The following is a 20881-nucleotide window of genomic DNA, read 5'->3' as shown; positions in this document are numbered from 1 at the left end:
GGGGCGAGGGCGGAGGGTAGATACCAAACCGTAGCTCCTGCCTGAGGGGCCTCACCCTCCTGTTCGGAATGCGGCCGGGAGCAGGAGGCAGGGGGCGGTGGGGCAGGAGGCAGGGGGCGGTGGGGCGAGCCAGTTATAAGCTGGGGAGGAGGCCGAGGTGGAGGTGAGCCCAGAGCCAGAGGTTGAAGGACCGAAAGTCGGTGGGGAGCTAGCTGGCAGAGCTCGGTGGCCGACAGTCTTCCCCGCAGCCGTCCCTGAGGCCACCTGCAGGTACCTTTTCCGAGGGTGCGGTGGGGCTTTGTCGTCCTGCCTTACTCTCCCTGGAGGTGCCCTGGTGCGATGGCTCAGCGCGCCTCTCTCGGGCATCTCATCTCCTTCTTTTGCACGTCTTTGGTTCTGTGAGCTCGGAATGTCTCTGCGCCCTTCTTCCTCGATCTGGACCACTCCATTTGTCCCTCTGGTTCTGGTCCGTTTGCTGTGGTCTAGATCTATGGGTCACTGTGCCTATGACTGGGTGATCCTCTCTTTCTCTGTCTCTGATTGTCTCTCTGTTCTGCGTCTAGTCTCCATCTTCTGGTTTATCTCTGTGCCTTCCCCTCCCCTCCCCAGGCTTTCTCCGGCTGTCTGCAGCCATCTCTGTTATCCCTCCTCTGACGATGTCTGTGACTCCCCATCTCTCTTCGGATCTCTGTGGCTATTTTTGTAGAGACCGTAATTTTTTTTTTTTCATCTCTCGCTTGGCGATCTCTGTTATTTCTCATCTCCGCCTCTCTTTGGATCTTGGTGACCTTTATTTAATTAACCTTCTTCTACCTCTATTTGTGACTCCCTCTGTCTCACGTTGGGCCTCCCCTCAACAACTGAAGCCCAGACTTCCTTTATGAAACTCTCTACCCCCTGCATGTTGGCCCCAGAGGGGTTGGAGAGGGCATGGGAAAGAATGGACAGAGGACTCCGTAAGGGCTTAGGACGCAGGCTTGGGTTCAGATTCAAACTCTGGCTTTGCCAATTGCTGCCCATGTGACCTTGGTCAAGTCACATAATGGTCCTGGGGTTGTTTCCTCCTCTGCTGAGAGAGGGTATTGGACGAAATGATTTCTGAGTTTCCTTTCAGGTCCAGATCTGTGACCTCATGAAAACAGTAGACTGTGTTGAATTCAATTCCATTAGTTATTTTGTGTATATGTGATCTTGTCCATCACTTCACCTATGCCTCAGTTTCTCCATCTGTAAAATAGGCACAGCAATACTAACCTACACCCTCTGCCTCCTTGGATTATTTTGAGGAAGTCACAAATACTAGAGAAATGTGTTTTCAGTTGAACAGGGTCTCAGAGGCTGACTCCCTCTCCCACATCCTGTCTCCAACTAGGTGCAGCAATGATGCCACCAGTACATTCCCCTTGGGCCTGGATCCTGGCAGCCCTGATGTCAGTTCTGGTTATGGGAGACTCAGGTCTGACAGGTAAGGGTGTGTGAGCCTGGAGTTGTGTGAATATGTGACTGTGTATAGAGGATGGAATGGGGAAAGTGTGGATATGCAGGACACAGAGAGGAATGGGGGGGGAGAGTCAGAAAAAGAGAGACAGAGAGGCACACACATACACAGACAGACAGAGAGAGATGAAGAGGAGAAGAAGGAGGAAAAGGAGGAGGAGGAAAAGAGGGAAGGGGAAAACAAGGAAAAATTTTGAGGGCAGAGTTGGTGGGAGAGATGGACCCTTAGGGACCTGAGTAGGCAAGCCCAGAGAGCCGCTGGAGAAACAAGAGGGTTCTGAGCATCTGAAGAAAAGGGGAGGAGAGGGTGGGTAGCTGTGTCAGCAGCTGCAGAGGAGTCAGAGAAAGCAAGGACTGAATGGTTCAGTGACCAAAAGGGTCAGTTCTGTAAGCCTGACAGTGAAAGCGGCCTTGGCTGGTTCAGTAGAGCAGCAGTGATGGGACAGAGGAGTCTAATTCAAAGGCTTTGGGTGAGCACAGTGGTTTTCAAGGAAGCTGGCAGTGAAGGGGAGAAGTGAGTTGGCACAAGTGAGGGGGCTCTGGGAAGCAGAGGCATTTAGAACCTTAACTCAATGAGCCTGCTGCCCAAGAGCGATCTGCTCCCTCTCAACCTGCACTGGCTCTACCAAGAAGCCCCTCCTACCCTATCCTGTCCTATGCCAAGGCCCATTTCTTGAGCCTCAACCCCACCCTGAGCTCTTCCTACCATGACCCTCACCCTCCCTCTCCCAGGTCAGAAGAATGGGCCCAGCCTGGGGAACCAGGCCTGCCAGGAGTATAGGAGCCACCAGCAGACAGGAGGCAGCCATCAGGTGGAGAACCGTCAGGATGACAATGCCGATCGAGATACTGAGGATCGCATCTTAAATGGCAAAGACTGTGGACCCCAAACCCAACCCTGGCAGGCAGCTTTGTTTCTGAAACCTGAAAGCCTCTTTTGTGGGGCAGTCCTGGTGCATCCCCAGTGGGTGCTCACTGCTGCACATTGCCAGAAACCGTAAGTGAAGAGGGAGAGAGGAGAGATGGGGGTGGGGTTGAGGAGGGAAGGAACCGGGATGAGGATGAAGAGGGAGAGTGAAGGTAGGGGGAGAGGACAGAAGAGAATGAGGAAGGGGAAGGAGAAGGGATGGAGATAAAGGGGAAGTGAGAGTAGTGAACCTGGAGTTAGCAAAAATTGGATTTAAATTCTGTCTCTGACACTAGATAATAACTCAGAGGTACTATGGATTAGAGTGCTGACCTTGGAGTCCTGAAAAGAATTTCAAGAGAGTTCAGATCCTACCCCAGACACTTAAGAGTAACTTTGGCCAAGTGCCTTCTGTTCTCTGACTGTGTGCCCCCATCTGTAAATGCTCACATGCCAGAGTTGTGAGTCTGAGATGTGATGTTGTTTGTAAAGGCTAGGCTAGAAGATTCTGTTTTCATGTCACTAGCATTGTTATCACTGGAGGCTGAAAGACCCAAGTTCAAATCTGACCACTGGCACTAACCATACAACCCTGAGGAATTATCCTCCCCTCTGACAGCTTCAATGTTTTCTGCTCTCAAATGGGGATAATACTATAACCAGAACCAGCCAGGGTTGTTGAGACACAATCTAAGGAGACACAGTTGACGAAACATGTGGTAGAAGGCACCATACAAATGCTTATTCCCTTTCCTTCCTCCTTCTCCCTCATTTGAGCCTAACAGTCTTGGGAAGTTAGTATTCAGGTATTGCCAAATCTCATTTTCCACATGGGGTGACTGAGGCTTATAAAAATGTCTTGTCCCTCATCATGTAGCAAGAGTAGAAGCAAAATGTTAGAGACTCAAATTTCTAAGCAAATATTTTATTAATGTTAGTATATGTCTGAGGTGGGATTTGGATCCAGTTCTTTCAGACTCTAAAGTCACTAGGATACCCTGTCCTTCAGATCTGGCCCAATTTTCCAACTGTCTCTGGGACACCTCCACCTAGACAGATCACAGTCACCAGGTAGGATAGAGAACCTAGAGGACCCTTAGAAGTCTGATACTTCAGCACCTTCATTTTATAGACATGGAGACAGAACTCTGATGCTAAATTGTATATGAGTGAGTATGGGACTGGAGGGAGGGTGTAGGAGTGACCTGTCCACCATCTTCTCCAGTTCCTATATTGTTGCGCTGGGCCGGTACCGTCTCCATGGTTCTGAGGCGGGCCAGAAGACTCTCCGAGGTGTCCAATCCTTTCCTCACCCGAACTATACCCGGCCAGCTCACTCAAATGATCTCATGCTAATTAAATTGAACCAGAAGGTCTTAGACACAAAAGGCATTAAACCCATCAACATCTCAAATGAGGCCCCAACTGCTGGGAAAAAGTGCCTTGTCTCAGGCTGGGGGACCACCAACAGCTCTCAGCGTAAGTCCTGGGCCCTTTCTGTTTCTGTCTATGCATCTCCCTTTTTTCTGTCTGGTCTGTCTGTTTTCACAGCTACCTGGAAAGAGTGTTGAATTTAGGGCCTTGGGATCAGAGTTCAAAATCTCCCTCTGCTACAAACTTCCTTTGTGTTGTTTGGCAGGAACCTTAAACCCCTTGGATATGTTTCCTCATCTTCCCCAGGAACCTTAACCCCCTTGGATCTGTTTCCTCATCTTCCCCATCCTCCCCAAAAGAGGGACTTGGTTGGACTTGATCTTGTTCCCTAGAATCCCTTCCAACTCTATGAGCTATGAACTTGTTGGTGTAGCTGTCCCATCTTGAGTCTCTGACCCTACCTGACTTGCAACTTGGTTTTCCCAGTCCACTATCCCCAGGTCCTTCAGTGTCTTGACATCAAGATCTTGTCTCAGGAGGCCTGTCAAAAGGCCTACCCCAGGGAGATCGATTCTAGCATGTTCTGTGCTGGAGATGAAAAGGGCAAGGACTCTTGTCAGGTAAACCTTGAATGTCTTAACCAACCTGAGAAATAAGGGAGGCAAGGGAGGAAGGAGAGGAAGGAAGACAGAGATGGGAAAATGGAGGTAAAGAGAGTAGCCAGAAAGGAGGGGTGGGCAGGGGAAGGAAAGACCGAAAGGAGAGGGAGGGGATTGAAATGGGTGTTCCTGAGATGTCTCTTCATTTGTATTTTTCTCTTTCTTTCTCTCCCCACCTCTCACTATTTTTCTCCATCTCTGGCTCCCTTTCTCTCTGTGTCTCTTCCTATCTCCCTCTCTCTGTTTGTTTCTAACTCTAACTGTGCTCATCTTCCTCATATTGGTTATCCTTCTCTGTCTTTCCCTTCTCTTTTTTCCTTGTTTTTTTCTTCCCAGGGTGACTCTGGGGGACCTGTGGTCTGCAATGGAATGCTTCAGGGCCTGGTATCCTGGGGAGATCTTCCCTGTGGAAAGCCAAACAGGCCCGGGGTCTACACTAACCTGTACCCTTTCAAAAAATGGATCAAAGATACCATCAAAAACAACTGATTTAAGGGGACCCTGGCATGTAATTCCCTAATCTATGTCCTGCTCAGAGACCTGGGAACTCTGGCTCCTCAATTTTCCAATCTTTATTCCTTATTCTCTCAGGGATCTGGGCATCTTCCTCTCAGGGATACTCATCATCAGACCCTCAGGTCTTGTCTTCTCAGGTTCCAGGGATCTGACCCTTACAGGAACCCAGGCATTTGTGTATTCTTCCCCAACTTTTAGTCCATTCAGAGACTGAGACTAAGGAGTTCCTGACCTTTGCTTTTGTCTCTGGGAGAACAGGAAAGTCTCCTGTGGAATACCACCTGGAAGGGGGAGCCAGTATGGGGGTAGGAGGATCTGTGTCTCCATTGGGAGCCTAAGGCACATTCATCTTCTGTTCTAGTTTCCCAACTCAATCTCCTGTTTTCTATTCCCTCTCCCAGCCTTTCCCCATGAGCCCCGTCTCCTGTTTAGGTCTTCCCCATTTCCTCTCTGTCTCCTGAGCCTTCTGCCTCTTTCTCAAATCCCACTTTCTCCCAAAACCTTCCCAGCCCTTCCTCTCCATTCCCTTACCTAAGCACCTACAACACTTTCCCCAAATCCCTCTTCCTCTCTGAGCATCCTCCCTCTGTGAGTACCCTAGTCCATCAATTCTTTGTCCCTCCCAAATCTCTCCAACCTGGGCTTGGGTCTCTACTTATCTCTTCACTTGCCATGTAGAGTAATAGGTAGAGTCTGGACTTGGAATCAAGAAGTCCTGGCTTCAAACTCCAAGTCACTTAACCACTATGTGCCTCAGTTTCCTCATCTGTAAAATAAGGCTAATAACAGGACCTGTGTCACAGTATTGCTGTCAAGCTCAAATGAGATAATGTACATAAAATATTTACAAATTTTAAAGTTACATGAGTCTGAGCGATTTATATTATTCCTAGGAATGGCCCATAGACTCTCCCTCCCTTCCTCTGTTACCTCCCCCTCCCTAGAGGGGCTGATGAAAAAGACACTTTTGTTTAGTGGGAAGAGTCAGAAAAGGGTTTTGTTTTTTTTTAATCTACTTCTTGTGTAATTTTGGCAAGGGCTGAGGGACACAGTGGCAGCACAGATCACTTGTTCTGGAGTCTGAAGACCTGCTCAAATACTACCTCCACCATTTAATCCCAGTGTGACCTTGGTCTTTTCATCTCCTTGATGCCCCGATTTCCTTTTCTGTGCATGCATGGGTTGAGCTTCACAGCCTCTGAGATGCCTTCCAGCTCTAAACTTGTGGTACTAACATTCATCTGGATGAGGAAGGCACCTGACCACCTGGATAGTTGCATGACCACGTTCCATGTCCCTTCCCTTGTCATCACCTATCGCTGCCTTGGCCAGAGGAGGAGTGAGGAGTATTCCTTGGCAGGGATAAAACATGGAGATGAGAAAGAAAGGCAACATGGGAACGGTGATGAAGAGTACTTCAATTTATCTAGAATAGTGGTTTTGTTTTTGCTTTTTTTGGCCATGGACCCTCTTGTCCATCTGTTGAAGCCTATGACCCTTTCTCTGAATAATGGTTTTAAGTGTATAAAATAAAACCTTCAGATTCCAAAGGATTTCAATTAGATTAAGTACGATTAAGTTCACAAATACAGGTTGAAGAATCTCTATACTCTTCAAGGTAAACACAGTGGGATAAGGCCAAACCCACATAGAGACTGCAGCCACATTGTGGAGTTGCTTGAATTTTAGAATCAAGATCTGCCATCTTACTTGGTAGGCAATGGAGAATCAGTGACAGTTGGTAAAGAGAGTGACAAGGTCACACGTGGCAAGAAGCGTTAAGGACTCTGGCAACGGTCTGGACTGGATAGAGGAGAGATCAATCAGGAAATGATTTTAATAATTGGATAGTGGGATTGAGCTATCATAGCTACTTTGAGAATGAATAATAGGCAATGAATGCTAGATGAGTTGGCGAGAGGGGAAGTTGTGAAGAGGTAGGGTCAGGTGAAGATTGTTGGAACAACAGGGGCCTCCCTGGGACTGAGCAAGGTAATCGCTGGACCTACTGGGGCACTATTCCTCAACCAAGCCAGAGAGCCTGTGCTCCCTCCTCTGTGGTTTCTTCAGTAAACATTGTCAATCAACATTGGTTAACTTTCTACTGTGTGTAAAGCCCTGTGCTGGACTCTAAGGTTAAAAATGATGACAGTCAAAATAATCCCTGCCTTCAAACAATTTATAGGATATAAATAGGGATAGGGACTGGATGTGCTTTCACTGACACTGCTGAGGAAACTCCCTCTATCAGGGCAGATTAGCACTGTCTCCAAAACTTACAGTCTTTGAGTTGCCTGAAATACTGAGAGGGTGAGTCAATGGTCACATGATCAGTCTTTGTGAGTGAATCGAGATGGTCCTGGCTCCAAGATCAGCTATGCATCCTTGATACCAGCATGCCCCTTGGGAATGTGAAGAAAGGATAATACTACATGGGTGGGTTGGGTGCAAGAGAAGGGGAGATCCCAACAAGTTTCTCTGAAAAAATTTGTTGAGGGAAGAACCCATTCAGCTGGCAGAGGATTGGGGAGAGTGACCGAAGACTTCACGGAGAGGGTCTAGGCTATCTTCCATCAATAGATCCATCAGCAAGCATTTATTGATCACCTGTTTTATACAAACCCTAGAAGTACAAAGACAAAAAAAAAGTCCTCCTTTCAAGGAGCTTACCCTCTGTCAGGAAAGACAATCTACTCAAATGCAAGCATGCATACTGTACAAATTTTATTTTTTTAGAGAGGGAGTCAAAAGACATTAGGAACTGTGTGAGTAGAAATGGTTTCATACAGGATATGGGATTTAGGCTGAGCTTTGAAGAAGTTGGGATTCTGAGAAATGGAGGAGAGGAGAGAAGGGATCTGCTTGAACAAAGGCATGGAGACTGGAGATGGATGACTGCATAAGAGCACAAGCAGGACACTTTAGCTAGAGTTTGTTGAGCACTTGAAGTAATATGTACTAAGCCTGGGACAGTTGGTTGGGGTCAGATTATAAAGAGTTTTACATACCAAACTGAGTTATTTGGATTTATCCTAGAGGCAAGAAAGAGACACTGGACCTTCTATATAAAGGAGGGACATGGCCAGGGCTTGTTTGTTAAGACTGGATCTTTGGCATCTGAGGGGAGGATGGATTGGAGTGGAGAGAGACCCTGAAGGCAGGGAGGCCAAGTACTCTAGAACACTATTGATTTTGAGTCACTTCTGACACAGACTAGAGGTAAACACAATACCAGGACATATAAGGATTTTCCCATTGTATCTTAAATATTATCTGATATACAAATATCTGATATGTTACATCTGAAATATTAAAGACAGAGAAGACATGAAGACACAGAAATATTAAAGAATTACCATCTTTTAACAAAAATCAAAATATATTTCAAGTTCATTGTACTTACTATAACACATGTTTTTACTTCAGGGTCATTCACAAAGAAGAGCTATGCATATGTTGATACCAATAATCACCATTGTTACTATTATAGGACTCAGTCATTCTGATTTTTTCAGTATCAATTTTTACCTGGCAGTCCTATTGGGGAAGGAATGGAAGATTCTGAAAGCTCTTTCCGCTTATCCATGGCCCATAGGATTTAGGTTCAAAAGAAGTTCTCACCTTCCCTTGGGTACTGGGCTGACTCCATCTGATGCATTGCGTCCATTCTGGTGGACCACATTTTAGGGAGGTTGTTATCAAATGGTTTCATTTGTATGTAGTCAGCCTAATCTGAGGGGCATTGTGGGGAAAGTAATGGAATTAGAATCAGGAAAACCTGATTTGGCTCTGACCTCCAACATATCACAGAACCCCTGGATTTTAGAGTTGTTAACTATTCCTCATTTACATAAAAAGATTTAATATTATACAAAATATAATAAAACATAGCATGTACATAACAATATACAGAGTGATATAGTGAATTGAAGGGTGATTTAGTCAGAAAAACCTGAATTCAAGTCCCTTTTCTTATTAAAACAACACTAAACTGTGTAATGATGGGCAAGTCACTTAACCTCTTGCTCTTCCTGGCTAAGTCTTTAAGACTGTAAGTCGGAAACATATAGTTGATTGCATTTGTGGAGGGACTTTCCATACCAGGTGTTACACCTATGAAATCATAGGGTCAGACCAAACCAAATGAAACAGAGAAGAGTATTATAAGAATCATATGAGGTAATGTACTTATAGGGTTTTGAAAATCCTACAGAAATTAATAAATGTTATTTTTAACCACCTACACTTAAAAAACAAAGTGGATAAAAAATTATGTGGAAGAAAAGACAATGGCATGTAGTTGGACAGGAGTGTATTGATTCAGTCCATTTGTATGTATGTAGATGATGATGTAACATGAACTGTGAAGATTATGAGCAGAAATTACCTGCAGGCTTCCAGTCTCGTTGCTGAGAGGCTTCACTCCCTATGTCCCTTAATTGGAGGCAGAGCCAGAGGAACTGATGACTGAGTGAATATACAAAGGCAAATCACCAGCAAGTCTGACTCTCTTGTCCTGTGTGGCTCAAAGATCAAGATAACCCAAACCTCTATCAAAACTGCAAGGGAGTGCTTATCCTTCTCAACTGAAAATCCTAGAACTCAAGGGAGTTCTTAACTGCCTCTCACATAGACATTGTGTTGAACGTAGAGGTAAAGAGGAGAAAGAGATCAGACTAGATAGTGCAAAGGCCAGAGATGTAACTTTTGAAGGTTCAGTGTGTCTCTTATGCCACCAGGAGGCATGGCACTGCCAGCTGAGAGCTATTACTATCTTCAAAGAATGGAAAATGAGTGTAAGCCAAAGGGCCATGGACAGGTCCATAATGGGTGTAAGCTGGCAGTGAATTATATGCTAGGGGTCATTGGGGAGTTGGAGGAGAGGGAAGATGCCAAGCAAAATATATTACAGAAAGGTATATGGGTTGGTCAGGTTGGAAGAATGAGGGGTAACCAATGGATAGGTTATGTGTATACTCACTGGTATACTCATGATATCAAGAGGAAATGAAGAAAGCTTTTAATGATATGATTGGATTCTCTGTGGCAAAGTTATTTATAGAATCATAGATTGAGAGCTGGAGTCGCTTCAGAGATCATCAGATCCAATAGCCTCATTTTACAGATGAAGAAACCGAGGCAGAAAGAGGTAAAGTGACATGCCCAAGGTAAGTGAGATGGGATTTGAACCTAGTCCTTCCAGATTCCAATCTTATCTATTTCACGACACTATAGATATGATTAGGTTAGAATGAGCAGGCATGGGTGTTGTGATTGGCATTACTGGAAGAAATACCCACATTTGTGAGATCATGGATATTTCAGTATATTTTGGTAGTCTCTTGATGATATTATATTCCTAGGAATCACATCCCACTAGGATCTCTCAAGGACCAGAATTTCAGTTTGCACAGACAGCACTAGAAACATGGCAGGTATAAACAGGCTCAAGGCATATTATCACCAATGACTTGCATCGGAGAAGTGTAATAAAAGTTTAATAAAAGCCACTGGGGATAGGTGTGACCTGAAAACCAGGTGGGTCAGCCATATAGTGAGTGAAAGTGAAGGATAAGTAATGGTCAGATTACATGTGACACAATCCATCTATGAACTATCCAAGAACTAGAGAAAGGTTTAGAGGCATTGGGTGAGCCTTCCATGAAGAAATGATGAAAGATGAGGACAAGAAAGAATCTCATGGATTGGGAAGACGGAATGAGCTGCTCTGGTGGAAGAGGACCCTGGATGATAAGGACACAGACCCTACTCCTAATCCCAATTGTAACTCTGACTCCAAACTGAACCCCAATGATTAAAACATTGACCTGGAAGAAGAATAGGAAGGGGACTGGGAAAACAGGCCATTTGGGAGACTTGATGGTCATCTTCTAGCGCATGAAGGGTTTGTTAAGTGGAAAAAGATCAGGCTTGTCCAAATGATCCCATCATCCAGTGACTGGTCATTCTACATCCTGGCATGCTATCCCTCCTCAGCTCTGAGGTTCCACAACTTCCTTCAAAATTTAGCTCTTCCTCTCTGGGGTTCCTTTCCATCTCTTCTGAATTTCTCAGGTATAGACCCAGTTATTTATATGTGGTCTCTTCCTTTAAAGATAGCAGGGAATATTTTTACTCTTTTCTTTGTGTCCTCAGTGTTTAGCCCAGTGCCTGGTGCATTTTTGTTTTTTTTCAGTTATTCAGTTCTATCTGACTCTGCATGACCTCATGAACCATAGCATACCGGGTCCTTCTGTCCTCCACTGTCCCTCAAAGTCTGTCCAAGCTGATGCTTGCTGTTTCTGTTATAGTATTTATCCACCTCATCCTCTTATTGCCAAATTCAAAGCAACTGAAGAAAGTAGGGAAAACTATCCCTAAGCCCATGATATATTCTTGTTGACTTTCTGATTGATCTGTTGGCCATTCTCGATTCAGGTCAGTAGAGGTTTCACCCTTTGGTGCTGTTTTTATGAGCTAGGAACAATGTTCAGGGGAGCAGTGGGTGAGAGGAAATCTATGGGGAGATGTAGGTTCGTTTAATATAGGACGAATTCTGAAGGGGTCGTCATTGCAGGCTGGATAACCAATCATTGAAGATTCTGCATCAGGCCTTGAATGACCTCCCTGTACGAATGCCCTCTGAAGTTCCTCCTTCTTCTTTATTTCATGTGATCTGCCTGTATCTTTGTTTGTACATAGTTTTTTGCATGGTGTCTTCCTCATTAGATTATAATCTCTTTTAGGGCAGGGACTCTTTGTCTTTGAAAGCACATAGTAGGACTTTTTATTTATTTTGTGACTTCCTAACTGACTTTCTCACAGTTAGAGATGCCCCTGAGGAGAGTGAGCTGCCTTGTTGGATAACGAGCTGCTATTACTGGAGGCGTTCAAGCAGGAGACTGACTGGCTACCTCTTGGAGAAAGAAAGAAGGCTCCTGTTGGGGTGTGAATCAAATAAGATGATGTGATGGATGAGAAGCTCTGATTTCTGGAGAGTGCTGGTTGTGGGTGCATGACTCACTGACCTTGAGTTCTAAGCTCTGGCCCCATGGCCTCATCCTTGCTCCAGGCTCTGGGATGGACTGGAGTGGCCTGTAGAAGAAAAATCTCTTAACTGGGGACGCGGAACAAAAGCGCCAACCTCATAAACGCTCATTATGGCCGGCCCACCCTGCCCCCCTCCTGCTGAGGCGTCACCACCCATAAACTGGGCCCTTACCATTGTCTTTCTACCCACTCCTCTAAATCTGGGTGGGGCTCAGGAACTTATAAAGTTGGGCATCCCAGGACCTGCCTCCCCCTTCCTGAGCAGACAGAGCCTAAGCCTGAGCCACCAGTCCCAGACTGCTCACGCCCTCAGATCAGGTGAGGCCCAGAAAGCAGAGGGGCAGAGTCTAGGGAAAGAGTGGGGAGAAGGCATCAAGGGAGTCCAACGAAGGGGAGACTATTGGTACCCAGGCCCTGAGCCAAAGAATGGAGGGTTGGATGAATTCTTGAGGGATTCCTGGAGAAGGGGAAGATGGAAACCCTGTTGGGCAACAGAGAAGAGACAAGACTTGAAGGGGAAGAGGGAATGGTAGAGGGTATCTGTGCTGTAGATTTTGACCATGGAGACACTTGCCTTATAGACTTAGAAAGAATGAGGGGCAGGGTAGTTCAGTGGAGAAAGCCTCCTATACAAAGCCTAAAACTTGACTTGGGTCAGGCCCTCCTTTTCCTCCTCTGTTGAAAGAGGAGCTTGGAATGGATGATTTCCAAGGGTTTTTTCCAGCTCCAGTGTTAGCAACGAAGCCTCTGAAGCTGCAAACAGGTGGCTTGAGACTAAGGGGCGAAGGGACCATCTGACTGTTGGAGAAGATGGTGGGAGTGGTGGGAGGGCACAGGGGAGGTGGGAAGAGGAAGGGTGGACCCATTCCTCTTCTGTCCACTCCCCAGCATTCCATTTCTCCTTCCTTACTCAGAGTCAAGGTCAAGGGCCTCATCCAAGGCCCTGACCCACCATGCATCGGCTCCTCACTTCTTTCTGCCTCCTGCTAGTCACAGGTGAGAAGAGGGCCTGGATCGTGTTTGTGGCTGAGTCGGTGACCTTCAGCCACACCCTCATATATGTACAAGGGTGACTACGTGTGTATGTCTGCGGATGTCACCGCAGGTCCAGCACCATGACTGTGTTGGTTACTGAGTCCATAATTAGACAAAGTCAGAGTTCCAAAGATGTTTGTGAATTTGTATGTCCGAGTATGTGGCCGTGTCTTTGTGACCTCACATGTTCATAGGGTCGTAGGAGAGACAGAGATGAGAGACAGACAGATATTGAGAGATAGATGAGAGATAAACGATGGATGAATTGATGCTAGAGATAGATAAGTGGTCTAATTGGAGAGATAGGTGGATAAAGAGGTAAATTGACATGTGGATAGATAAATAGATATAGATTTGGAGAGATGAATGTATGGATGGATAGACAGACAGACAGACAGACAGACAGACAGACAGATAGATAGATAGATAGATAGATAGATAGATAGATAGATAGACAGACAATTTATTAAGTGCCTTCTCTGTGCCAGGCACTGTGGATACAAAGAAAAGTAAAACCAGTCGGTGTTTTACACGAGGTTATATTTTAATTAGGGAAGACCATGCATAGAGGAGAGGTTGGAAGGGCAGGGAGATTATGGTGGAGGCCTGGGCTCAAGCATGGTAAGGCTTAAGGACTTCTGCGAGAGCTGAGGGGCCCAGAGGTGGAGACCAAGCTTCCCATGGGAAGGAGGTGGAGGTGATGGTCTGAGTAGAGAAGGTAGGGCCAGGAAGCCATAAGACACCTCATAGATTTCGTGCTCCAAGGGACCCCAGAATCCAACCTGTCCAACCTGCTCATTATTTAGATGAGGAAAGGAAAACCTAGAGTAGGAGTGACTTGCTTGCTGTCACACAAGTGGTAAGAGGTAGAGTTGGGAGTTAAACTCAAGTCCTCTGACTCCAAATCCAGCTGTCATCCCCATCGCTCCACCCTGTCTCTTCTTCATTCACACCCACACCCATGTATGAATACACATGTCTGTGACTTCGGCATAAACACATTGGTAGTCTGGTTTCTGTGAACTTGTGTGTCTGTATTTGTGATTTTATATGTTACCTTCAGCAACTGTGCCTATGTATTCCATCCTCTGTGTTCCTACTTGTTGCTCATGCTTGTGGTATGTGTAAATGGGTCACCTAGGTGATGTTTGAAGACCTCCAGTGACAGGCAGATCACCACCCAGGGAGGTAGTTTGCTCCATTGTTGGATCCTTTGATTGTCAGAAAGTTTTCCTCACATACAGCTAAAATCCATCTCTGCAACTTACCTCTCCCTCCCCCTTGCTCCAATGCACCCCATCTGGGGCAAAGCAAAACACATAACTCCTCTACTAAGAGAGTCTCTTTAGAGACTTGAAGACAATGCCCAATGCTCTGTGCCTACCTCCCACCCTTGTTCTCTTTACTCCCACCTTCTTTCCTTTGGGCACATTAGCCCCAGTGCCTTCGATGACTTCATTCTTAGTTTGCTCACAAACTAGGTCATCTTTGAAACAGGAGGGTTGTAAATGATCTTTACAATTCCGACATTCTCCACCCTTGAGTTCCTCCCAGTCCTGAGACAGAGGATTGCTTCTATCCTCAGTAGATTCTTTGGCCCAGAATGATCTTAGGAAGCATTGTGAGCTTTGACATTGGAAGCTGCTTCTGTCCCATTCAACTGTATGCTTTGTGATGGGAGGCAGTGGAGTGCCTGGGATCAGGAAATGCCTAAGCTTAAATCCCACTTTTGACACTGACTGCCTGTGCCACCATGGGCAACCCACTCCACCTTCTCACAGGCAACTCAAAAGGACTAAGGTAGGAGCTACATAGATAGGCCACGAGACACATCAGTTGAGGGAATTTATTTATACACTAATGAAATCATAGGTCCTTGATATTTTGATGTGCCTACAGTCCAGCATGTATGTTTCTGACTGCAGAACATATGTCCATGTGCGTGTGCCAATGACCTTTTATGTTCATACCTTTCATATATATGTATGTATAAAAATTAAATGCATATACTTACACATATGTGTTCTATATCTATAGCCTTTAATATGTACGAATACATGTTTCATATCATAACTTTCCATATATGTATATACACATGTATGTTTCATGCCCATGGCATTTCATATACACATAAAGATATGGATATTTCATATCTATAGACTTTCCTCTATATATTGTGTATGCATGTGACATTTTGTTCTACGATACCCTTGTCCAGGGAGCAGAATCTTGGATCTGAAGTCAGGAGGCTGCTTTTCTAGGGTTGTCTCCTGTTCTATCTGTGTGATCTTGGACAAGCTTAATTTTCCCTCTCTCAGCCCTAGTTTCCCTCTTTGTCAAAATGAAGAGGTTGACCTAGCCAGACCTCAAGATTTCTCCCATGTATCATATCATATATTCTATTGTCTGTGACCTTTCCCAGTTCTGACATTCCATGTTCCAAGGTCTGCTCACCTTTGATTTTCCATGTTCTAAGTTTCGCCCACAGCTCTGATATTCTGTAGCACGGTCTCTCTCACTTTTGAGATCCTATGTCCCTTCCAACTTTGATACCTTCTTCTCAGGGTCCTTCCAGCTCTGACACCTCTGATGCCTTTTAGATCTAACATGGAATGTGTGTCCATTCATGGCCTTTTACTTATGCATATGTTCATGTATGTAACATGCGTTGGTCTGTGTTGAAGTATTGCCTGGCCTTATCAATGTATTGAGATTGTTATCCCATGATAATTTCCTATCAGGGGTTGGGAACCTGCACCCTTGAGGTCACATGTGGCCCTCTAGGTTCTCAAGTATGGCCCTTTGAAGGAGTTCAAGTTTTATAGAATAAATCTTCTTATGAAGGGATTTATTCTGTAAAGTTTGGATTCAATCAAAGGGCCACACTTCAGGACCTAGAAGGCCACATGTGACCTCGAGGATGAAGGTTTCCCATCCCTACATGTAGAACTGGAAGAGACCTTAGACAGAATCGAGTCCAGACCCTTGATTTGACAGAAGGGGAAACTGAGGGTCAGAGAGGTAACCGGACTTCTTGACCGAGACCTTTCCACTGTCCCACAGTGTCTGTTTTTTCATGACAACTTCCTTGACTTTGTGTTTCTCTCCGACCTCAAATGACACCATTCCTGTGTGTCTTCGAGTGTCTATGCCTACACCTATACTTGCGTAACTTCAGAGTCAAGTATGATCATGTATATGCTATGAACATGACATACCTGCCATGTGTGCTCAGGCTCATGGGAGTTTGTGCAAGACCTTGAGCATTCCACAGCTGTACACATATCCTTTTCTCTTTGTGCAAGGGTCCTCCCCAATTAAAGCTGTTTCCTTTTCTTCCCTTCCCTCCCCACTAACTTTTTTTTCTTATCCATCCATCCATCCATCCTTGTATCTATCTATCCATCTATCTGTCTGTCTATCTATCTATCTATCTATCTATCTATCTATCTATCTATCTATCTATCTATCTATCTATCTATCTATCTTTACTATATACTGGTTCCAGTATTGGAGGGCAGAGTGCAAAGAGACCTGGGGATTAGACTCAAGATGGGAATCATCTGGATTTGTGGGGTGGAATTTGAAGGTGTTAGTCTGGAAACCTGGCCATAGCTTCATTATAAAATGGACTAACAGACTTTTGAGGAAGCAGGGATTTCAGATCTCTTGTCTTGGGTCCTTAGAAAGCAAAAGACAGAGAGGCAGCAGAAATTGGACAGGGAGTTATTAGGAAGTGGACGGCTGTTCTCTTTAAAAATCAGGACTCCTTTTAAACAAGAAATATGATGGCAAGACCTTTAGGAAATTCCTGGGAGAGATGCTGGAAATCATGCCTTAGATTCCAGGCTGTGGGATGTTCAGAAGCCACATTCTGTGGGCCTGTTCTGGCCGGTAGATGCCTGCTCTGTGGCTGGGATGTGTCACCATCCTCACTGACCTCAGACCTTCCCTCCTCAAGCATCACAGGACAATGACATGGTCCTAGGTGGGGAGGAGTGTCGCCCCCACTCCCAGCCATGGCAGGCAGCGCTTTTCGAGGGCAGCCGTTTCAACTGCGGGGCTTCCCTCATCTCCAACCAGTGGCTGCTTACCGCTGCCCACTGCATCACAGGGTATGGATGTGGGAGTCTGGCCTCTAGTGGGTGGGGAGGAGGCAGAAACAAGGTGATCTGGAGGACTGGGTCTGTGAGTGGGTAGGGATTTGCTGCCAGGTGTACTTTGTTCTCATGCTAGCCCTGTCTGCCTCTAATTGGCTATGTGACTATGGGAAAGTAAATAACTTCTCTGAGCCTCAGTTTTCCCCATCTGTAAAATGATGGGATTGGACTAGACTATGTTGAAGGCTCATCCTTCCCTAATCTTGTCTTACTTGTCTATGGTATGGACACCTGAGTTCCCGAGAGGGATGGGGAGAGCCAGGACACACTGATCCATGGATGGGATGAGGAGGAGTGGGTTGTGGAGCAGAGTTTGTGCGGATTAAGAGGCTTTGGTCTGGGAAAAGAAGGGCAGTATTCAGGACATCGAGGTTCCTGAGGTGGCATGGAGTTGGGGAAAGGGGTCATGAAGGCTGTCCCCCAAGGGGGAGGTGGGCATCTGGACTCTTGTGTCCCCTAGGGAGCTGGGGCTTGGGGATGAGGACGTGTGGAGTCCTGAAGGGAAAATGGAAATGTCTGGCCCCTAAGTGGACCAGGTCTGGGCATCAGGGTACGGCCCCCAATGGGTCGTCTGACTTCTCTGGCAGCAAAATGCAGGTCCGGCTCGGAGAGCACAACCTCCGCGTGCGGGAAGGCGTGGAGCAGCTGCGTGGAGTGTCCTATGCTATCCCCCACCCTCGCTATAAAAGTCACGGCCACCATGATGACATCATGCTCCTCCGCCTGACCCGACCCGCAAGGTTGTCGGACAGCGTGCGGCCAGTGCCTCTGCCCACCCGCTGCCCCCGTCAAGGGGAGCAGTGCGTGGTCTCGGGCTGGGGCCTAGTGGCCGAATCCAAGAGCGGGGGCCGGGGAGACCGAGGTGCGTGGAAAGGAGGGGGACCCGGGAGCTTCAAATGTCTGGTTCACTGGGAGGGGGAGAGAGCAAGATAATTGGGGTCCCCAAGGGGCAGAGGGGCTGGGGGTGGGGGAAAGGAGGGACACAGAATAGTGAGGATACGTGGGACGGGACTGGACAGGGAACTGAAGGGCAGGTGTCTGAGAATCCAAGTTGTGGTAAGGCTGGACAGCTGGAACACCCATGTCCAGAGTGTTTGGGGACTGGAAGGACAGATATTTGCAGAGGAGAAGATCTAGCCTGGGATCATTGGATTTCAAGGATTAAACGGTAGTCTCGGATGAATAAATCCTCTTCGGACATAGACTAGGAACGAGGACTTCTGAGCCCCCGAAGGTAGAGTCCCAGGAAAGCGGCTTTAGCTTCCTCCAGGAGCCCTGGGGCCTGAAATATTTCATATCTGAAAGGATGGGGGTAATATCATCTCCATACCTAGTTGGAGGTTCAGTCCTAGAGAAATGGGAGAGGGAGTCCCAATTTGCGAGTGGGAACTAGGGTGTAAACTTTGGGTCCCTTCCCAGCTGCGGTGCCCACAGTGAAGCTCCCAGACACACTGCATTGTGCCAACATCAGCATCATATCAACCGCTTCCTGCGATAAAGACTATCGTGGGCAGGTGACAGATACCATGGTGTGTGCAGGTGTTGCGGGAGGAGGCACCGACTCGTGCGAGGTCTGAGCCTTTGAGTCCCTTCTCATCTGGGGAGACAGAAGTGCGGTGGAAAATGGGAGTGGTTGGTGCTTGCAGAGGGAAATGAGGATGAGAATGGGAATGGCATAGGAGTTTAGACTTGGGAACAGGAAGGTTTGGGTTTAAGGATGGAAGCGTCAAAGGGAATGAAGATTGGGTAGGGAGAAAGAATGGGTTTGGGGATGGAGTTGGGTTACTGGCTAGGGGTGGGGTGAGGATGCGGATGGAGGATGGTTGGGATAGCAGTTCTTTCTGTTGCCTTCTTTCCATAGGGTGACTCAGGCGGCCCCCTGGTCTGCGGAGGAATGCTGCAAGGTATTGTCTCTTGGGGTGACGTCCCATGTGATACCACTGCCAAGCCAGGAGTCTACACCAAAGTATGCAAATACTTGGGTTGGATTCATGATGTCATGAAGAACTAATGGAAACATCCCTGTCCATTGGCTGCTGCTCACACTTCCTCTGTGGATGCCTTGGGAGTGCCCCCCTAGACATCTTCTTGTCTGGGGCAAGTCAGAGACCTGACACCTTTAATCTCCAGCCCAAAGAACTGAAGATTGACTAAGAAAAATGCTTCACTTTAAGAACCTGGGGCTCTCCCCTGAGATTCTGTCCAAAGTAACCATGTAATCAAGACTATAATTTAAACTAGTCCGCCTGGCATTTCTGTGTCTTCACATCAAGTAAACAAGTAACAAGCACATGTTAAGAACTTACCCTGTACCAGGCATACTCCGATGGAGTGTGATGTGATCAGTGGGGATCTAATATAGCAGAAAGCTAAGAGGCACAGTGAGTACAGTGCTGGACCTAGAGTCAGGAAGACCTGAGTTCAAATCTAGTCTCAGGCATAACTAGCTTTGTGACTGTGGGCAAATCACTCAATTGCTGTCTACCTCAGTTTTCTCACCTGTAAAATGAGGATAATGATAGCACTCCCTCCCAGGGTTGTTGTAAAGATCCGATGAGATAAAATCTGGAAAGTACTTTGCTAAAGTGCTATACACGTGCTAAACATTATTATTATTTGGGTTGAGGTCTGAAAACCAACCCTAATTATCCTTCTACTTCTCATTACTTTAATTATTTTTATTTCTTCAGGGCTAATGACAACTCAGTGGGGTGGTTAGTACAAGCATTATCCCATTTTAAAGCTGAGGAAACTGAGGCACAGAGAAGGAAAGTAACTGGTCCAAGATAACCATTGAATGTCTGAAGTGACATTTTAACCCGGGTCTTCAGACAACAATGCTAGCACCTTTCCTACTGCCACCTGTTTTCATGTAAGTCCACACCTAGAAAGATCTACTAGGAAAAAATCTCATCCTCAGTCTCTCCCATTATCGCCTCTCTTCCCCTACTCTGCCCCCATGCTTTGGTGCCCATCCTTTTCCTTTAATTTCTTCTCTCCATCTCAAATTCATCTTTCATCTGGCTCGTTCTTTCTTCTGATGAGCTGAGCACAGTGAAAAGTGATGGAGAAATAACCATTATGTAAGACATTTCCCTTGCCCTCTAGAGCATGGTAGGATGTTATTTTTTCCTGTTCATCTTTCTTCTTTCACAGGAAGAAGTATGGTGTAACAAGAAGGACACTGGGTGTAGAGTCAGAGGGACTGGTTTTGATTGTGGGCTGTATGACCTAGGACAAAGTCATTTTACCTTTTTTAGCCATTTCAGTAAAATGAGAGAGGTGGATTATAGACCATCTGGTCTCTATGTTTTCTTCCAATTCCTGGTCCTACGACTATCATTATTTTCCTATGGTCTTTTATGTAACAGGCATGTTTTGCATTTAAAACTCAGTTCTCAAATGCTTAGGATCAAGAGTGCTAATAGTCCTTGAATTAAAGTAAGAACTTTATTTCCCATGAAGCTACTTTCCATAGCTTAGCTATCGACTTGATGCCTCCAATGAATGGTCAGGTTCTGGGTCCAGGCATACTGGGAAATGTACGTTCTAGCTCATCATTGCCTGTTATAGTTAAATTTATACACCACTCCATTCCTAATACACAAATACACACTTCTCTTTGCTTACTTCCCCTGCATTCCACCATTCCCATCCTATATACTTCTGTATCCAATATAATA

General features: G+C 46.1%; 2 protein-coding genes across 2 annotated transcripts; both read left to right on the top strand.

Moving 5' to 3' along the window:
* Positions 1–130: 130 nt before the first annotated feature.
* On the top strand, positions 131–5811 carry KLK5 (kallikrein related peptidase 5). Its single transcript, XM_072607726.1, has 6 exons — positions 131–270; positions 1373–1465; positions 2230–2494; positions 3630–3883; positions 4265–4398; positions 4774–5811. Exons 2-6 carry the CDS (start codon positions 1381–1383, stop codon positions 4924–4926), a joined length of 891 nt encoding a protein of 296 aa, XP_072463827.1. The 5' UTR covers positions 131–270; positions 1373–1380; the 3' UTR covers positions 4927–5811.
* An 87-nt stretch (positions 5812–5898) lies between these two features.
* Positions 5899–19438, top strand: LOC140503598 (kallikrein-15-like). Its single transcript, XM_072607730.1, has 6 exons — positions 5899–12321; positions 12918–12999; positions 17000–17153; positions 17786–18060; positions 18618–18769; positions 19060–19438. Exons 2-6 carry the CDS (start codon positions 12957–12959, stop codon positions 19207–19209), a joined length of 774 nt encoding a protein of 257 aa, XP_072463831.1. The 5' UTR covers positions 5899–12321; positions 12918–12956; the 3' UTR covers positions 19210–19438.
* The last annotated feature ends 1443 nt before the right edge of the window (positions 19439–20881 follow it).

The sequence above is a fragment of the Notamacropus eugenii genome, chromosome 5 (genome assembly GCF_028372415.1).
Source record: "Notamacropus eugenii isolate mMacEug1 chromosome 5, mMacEug1.pri_v2, whole genome shotgun sequence".
Lineage (NCBI taxonomy): Eukaryota > Metazoa > Chordata > Mammalia > Diprotodontia > Macropodidae > Notamacropus > Notamacropus eugenii.
The sequence above is the reverse complement of the archived record's forward strand: the minus strand, read 5'-3'. Positions and strand labels throughout refer to the sequence as shown.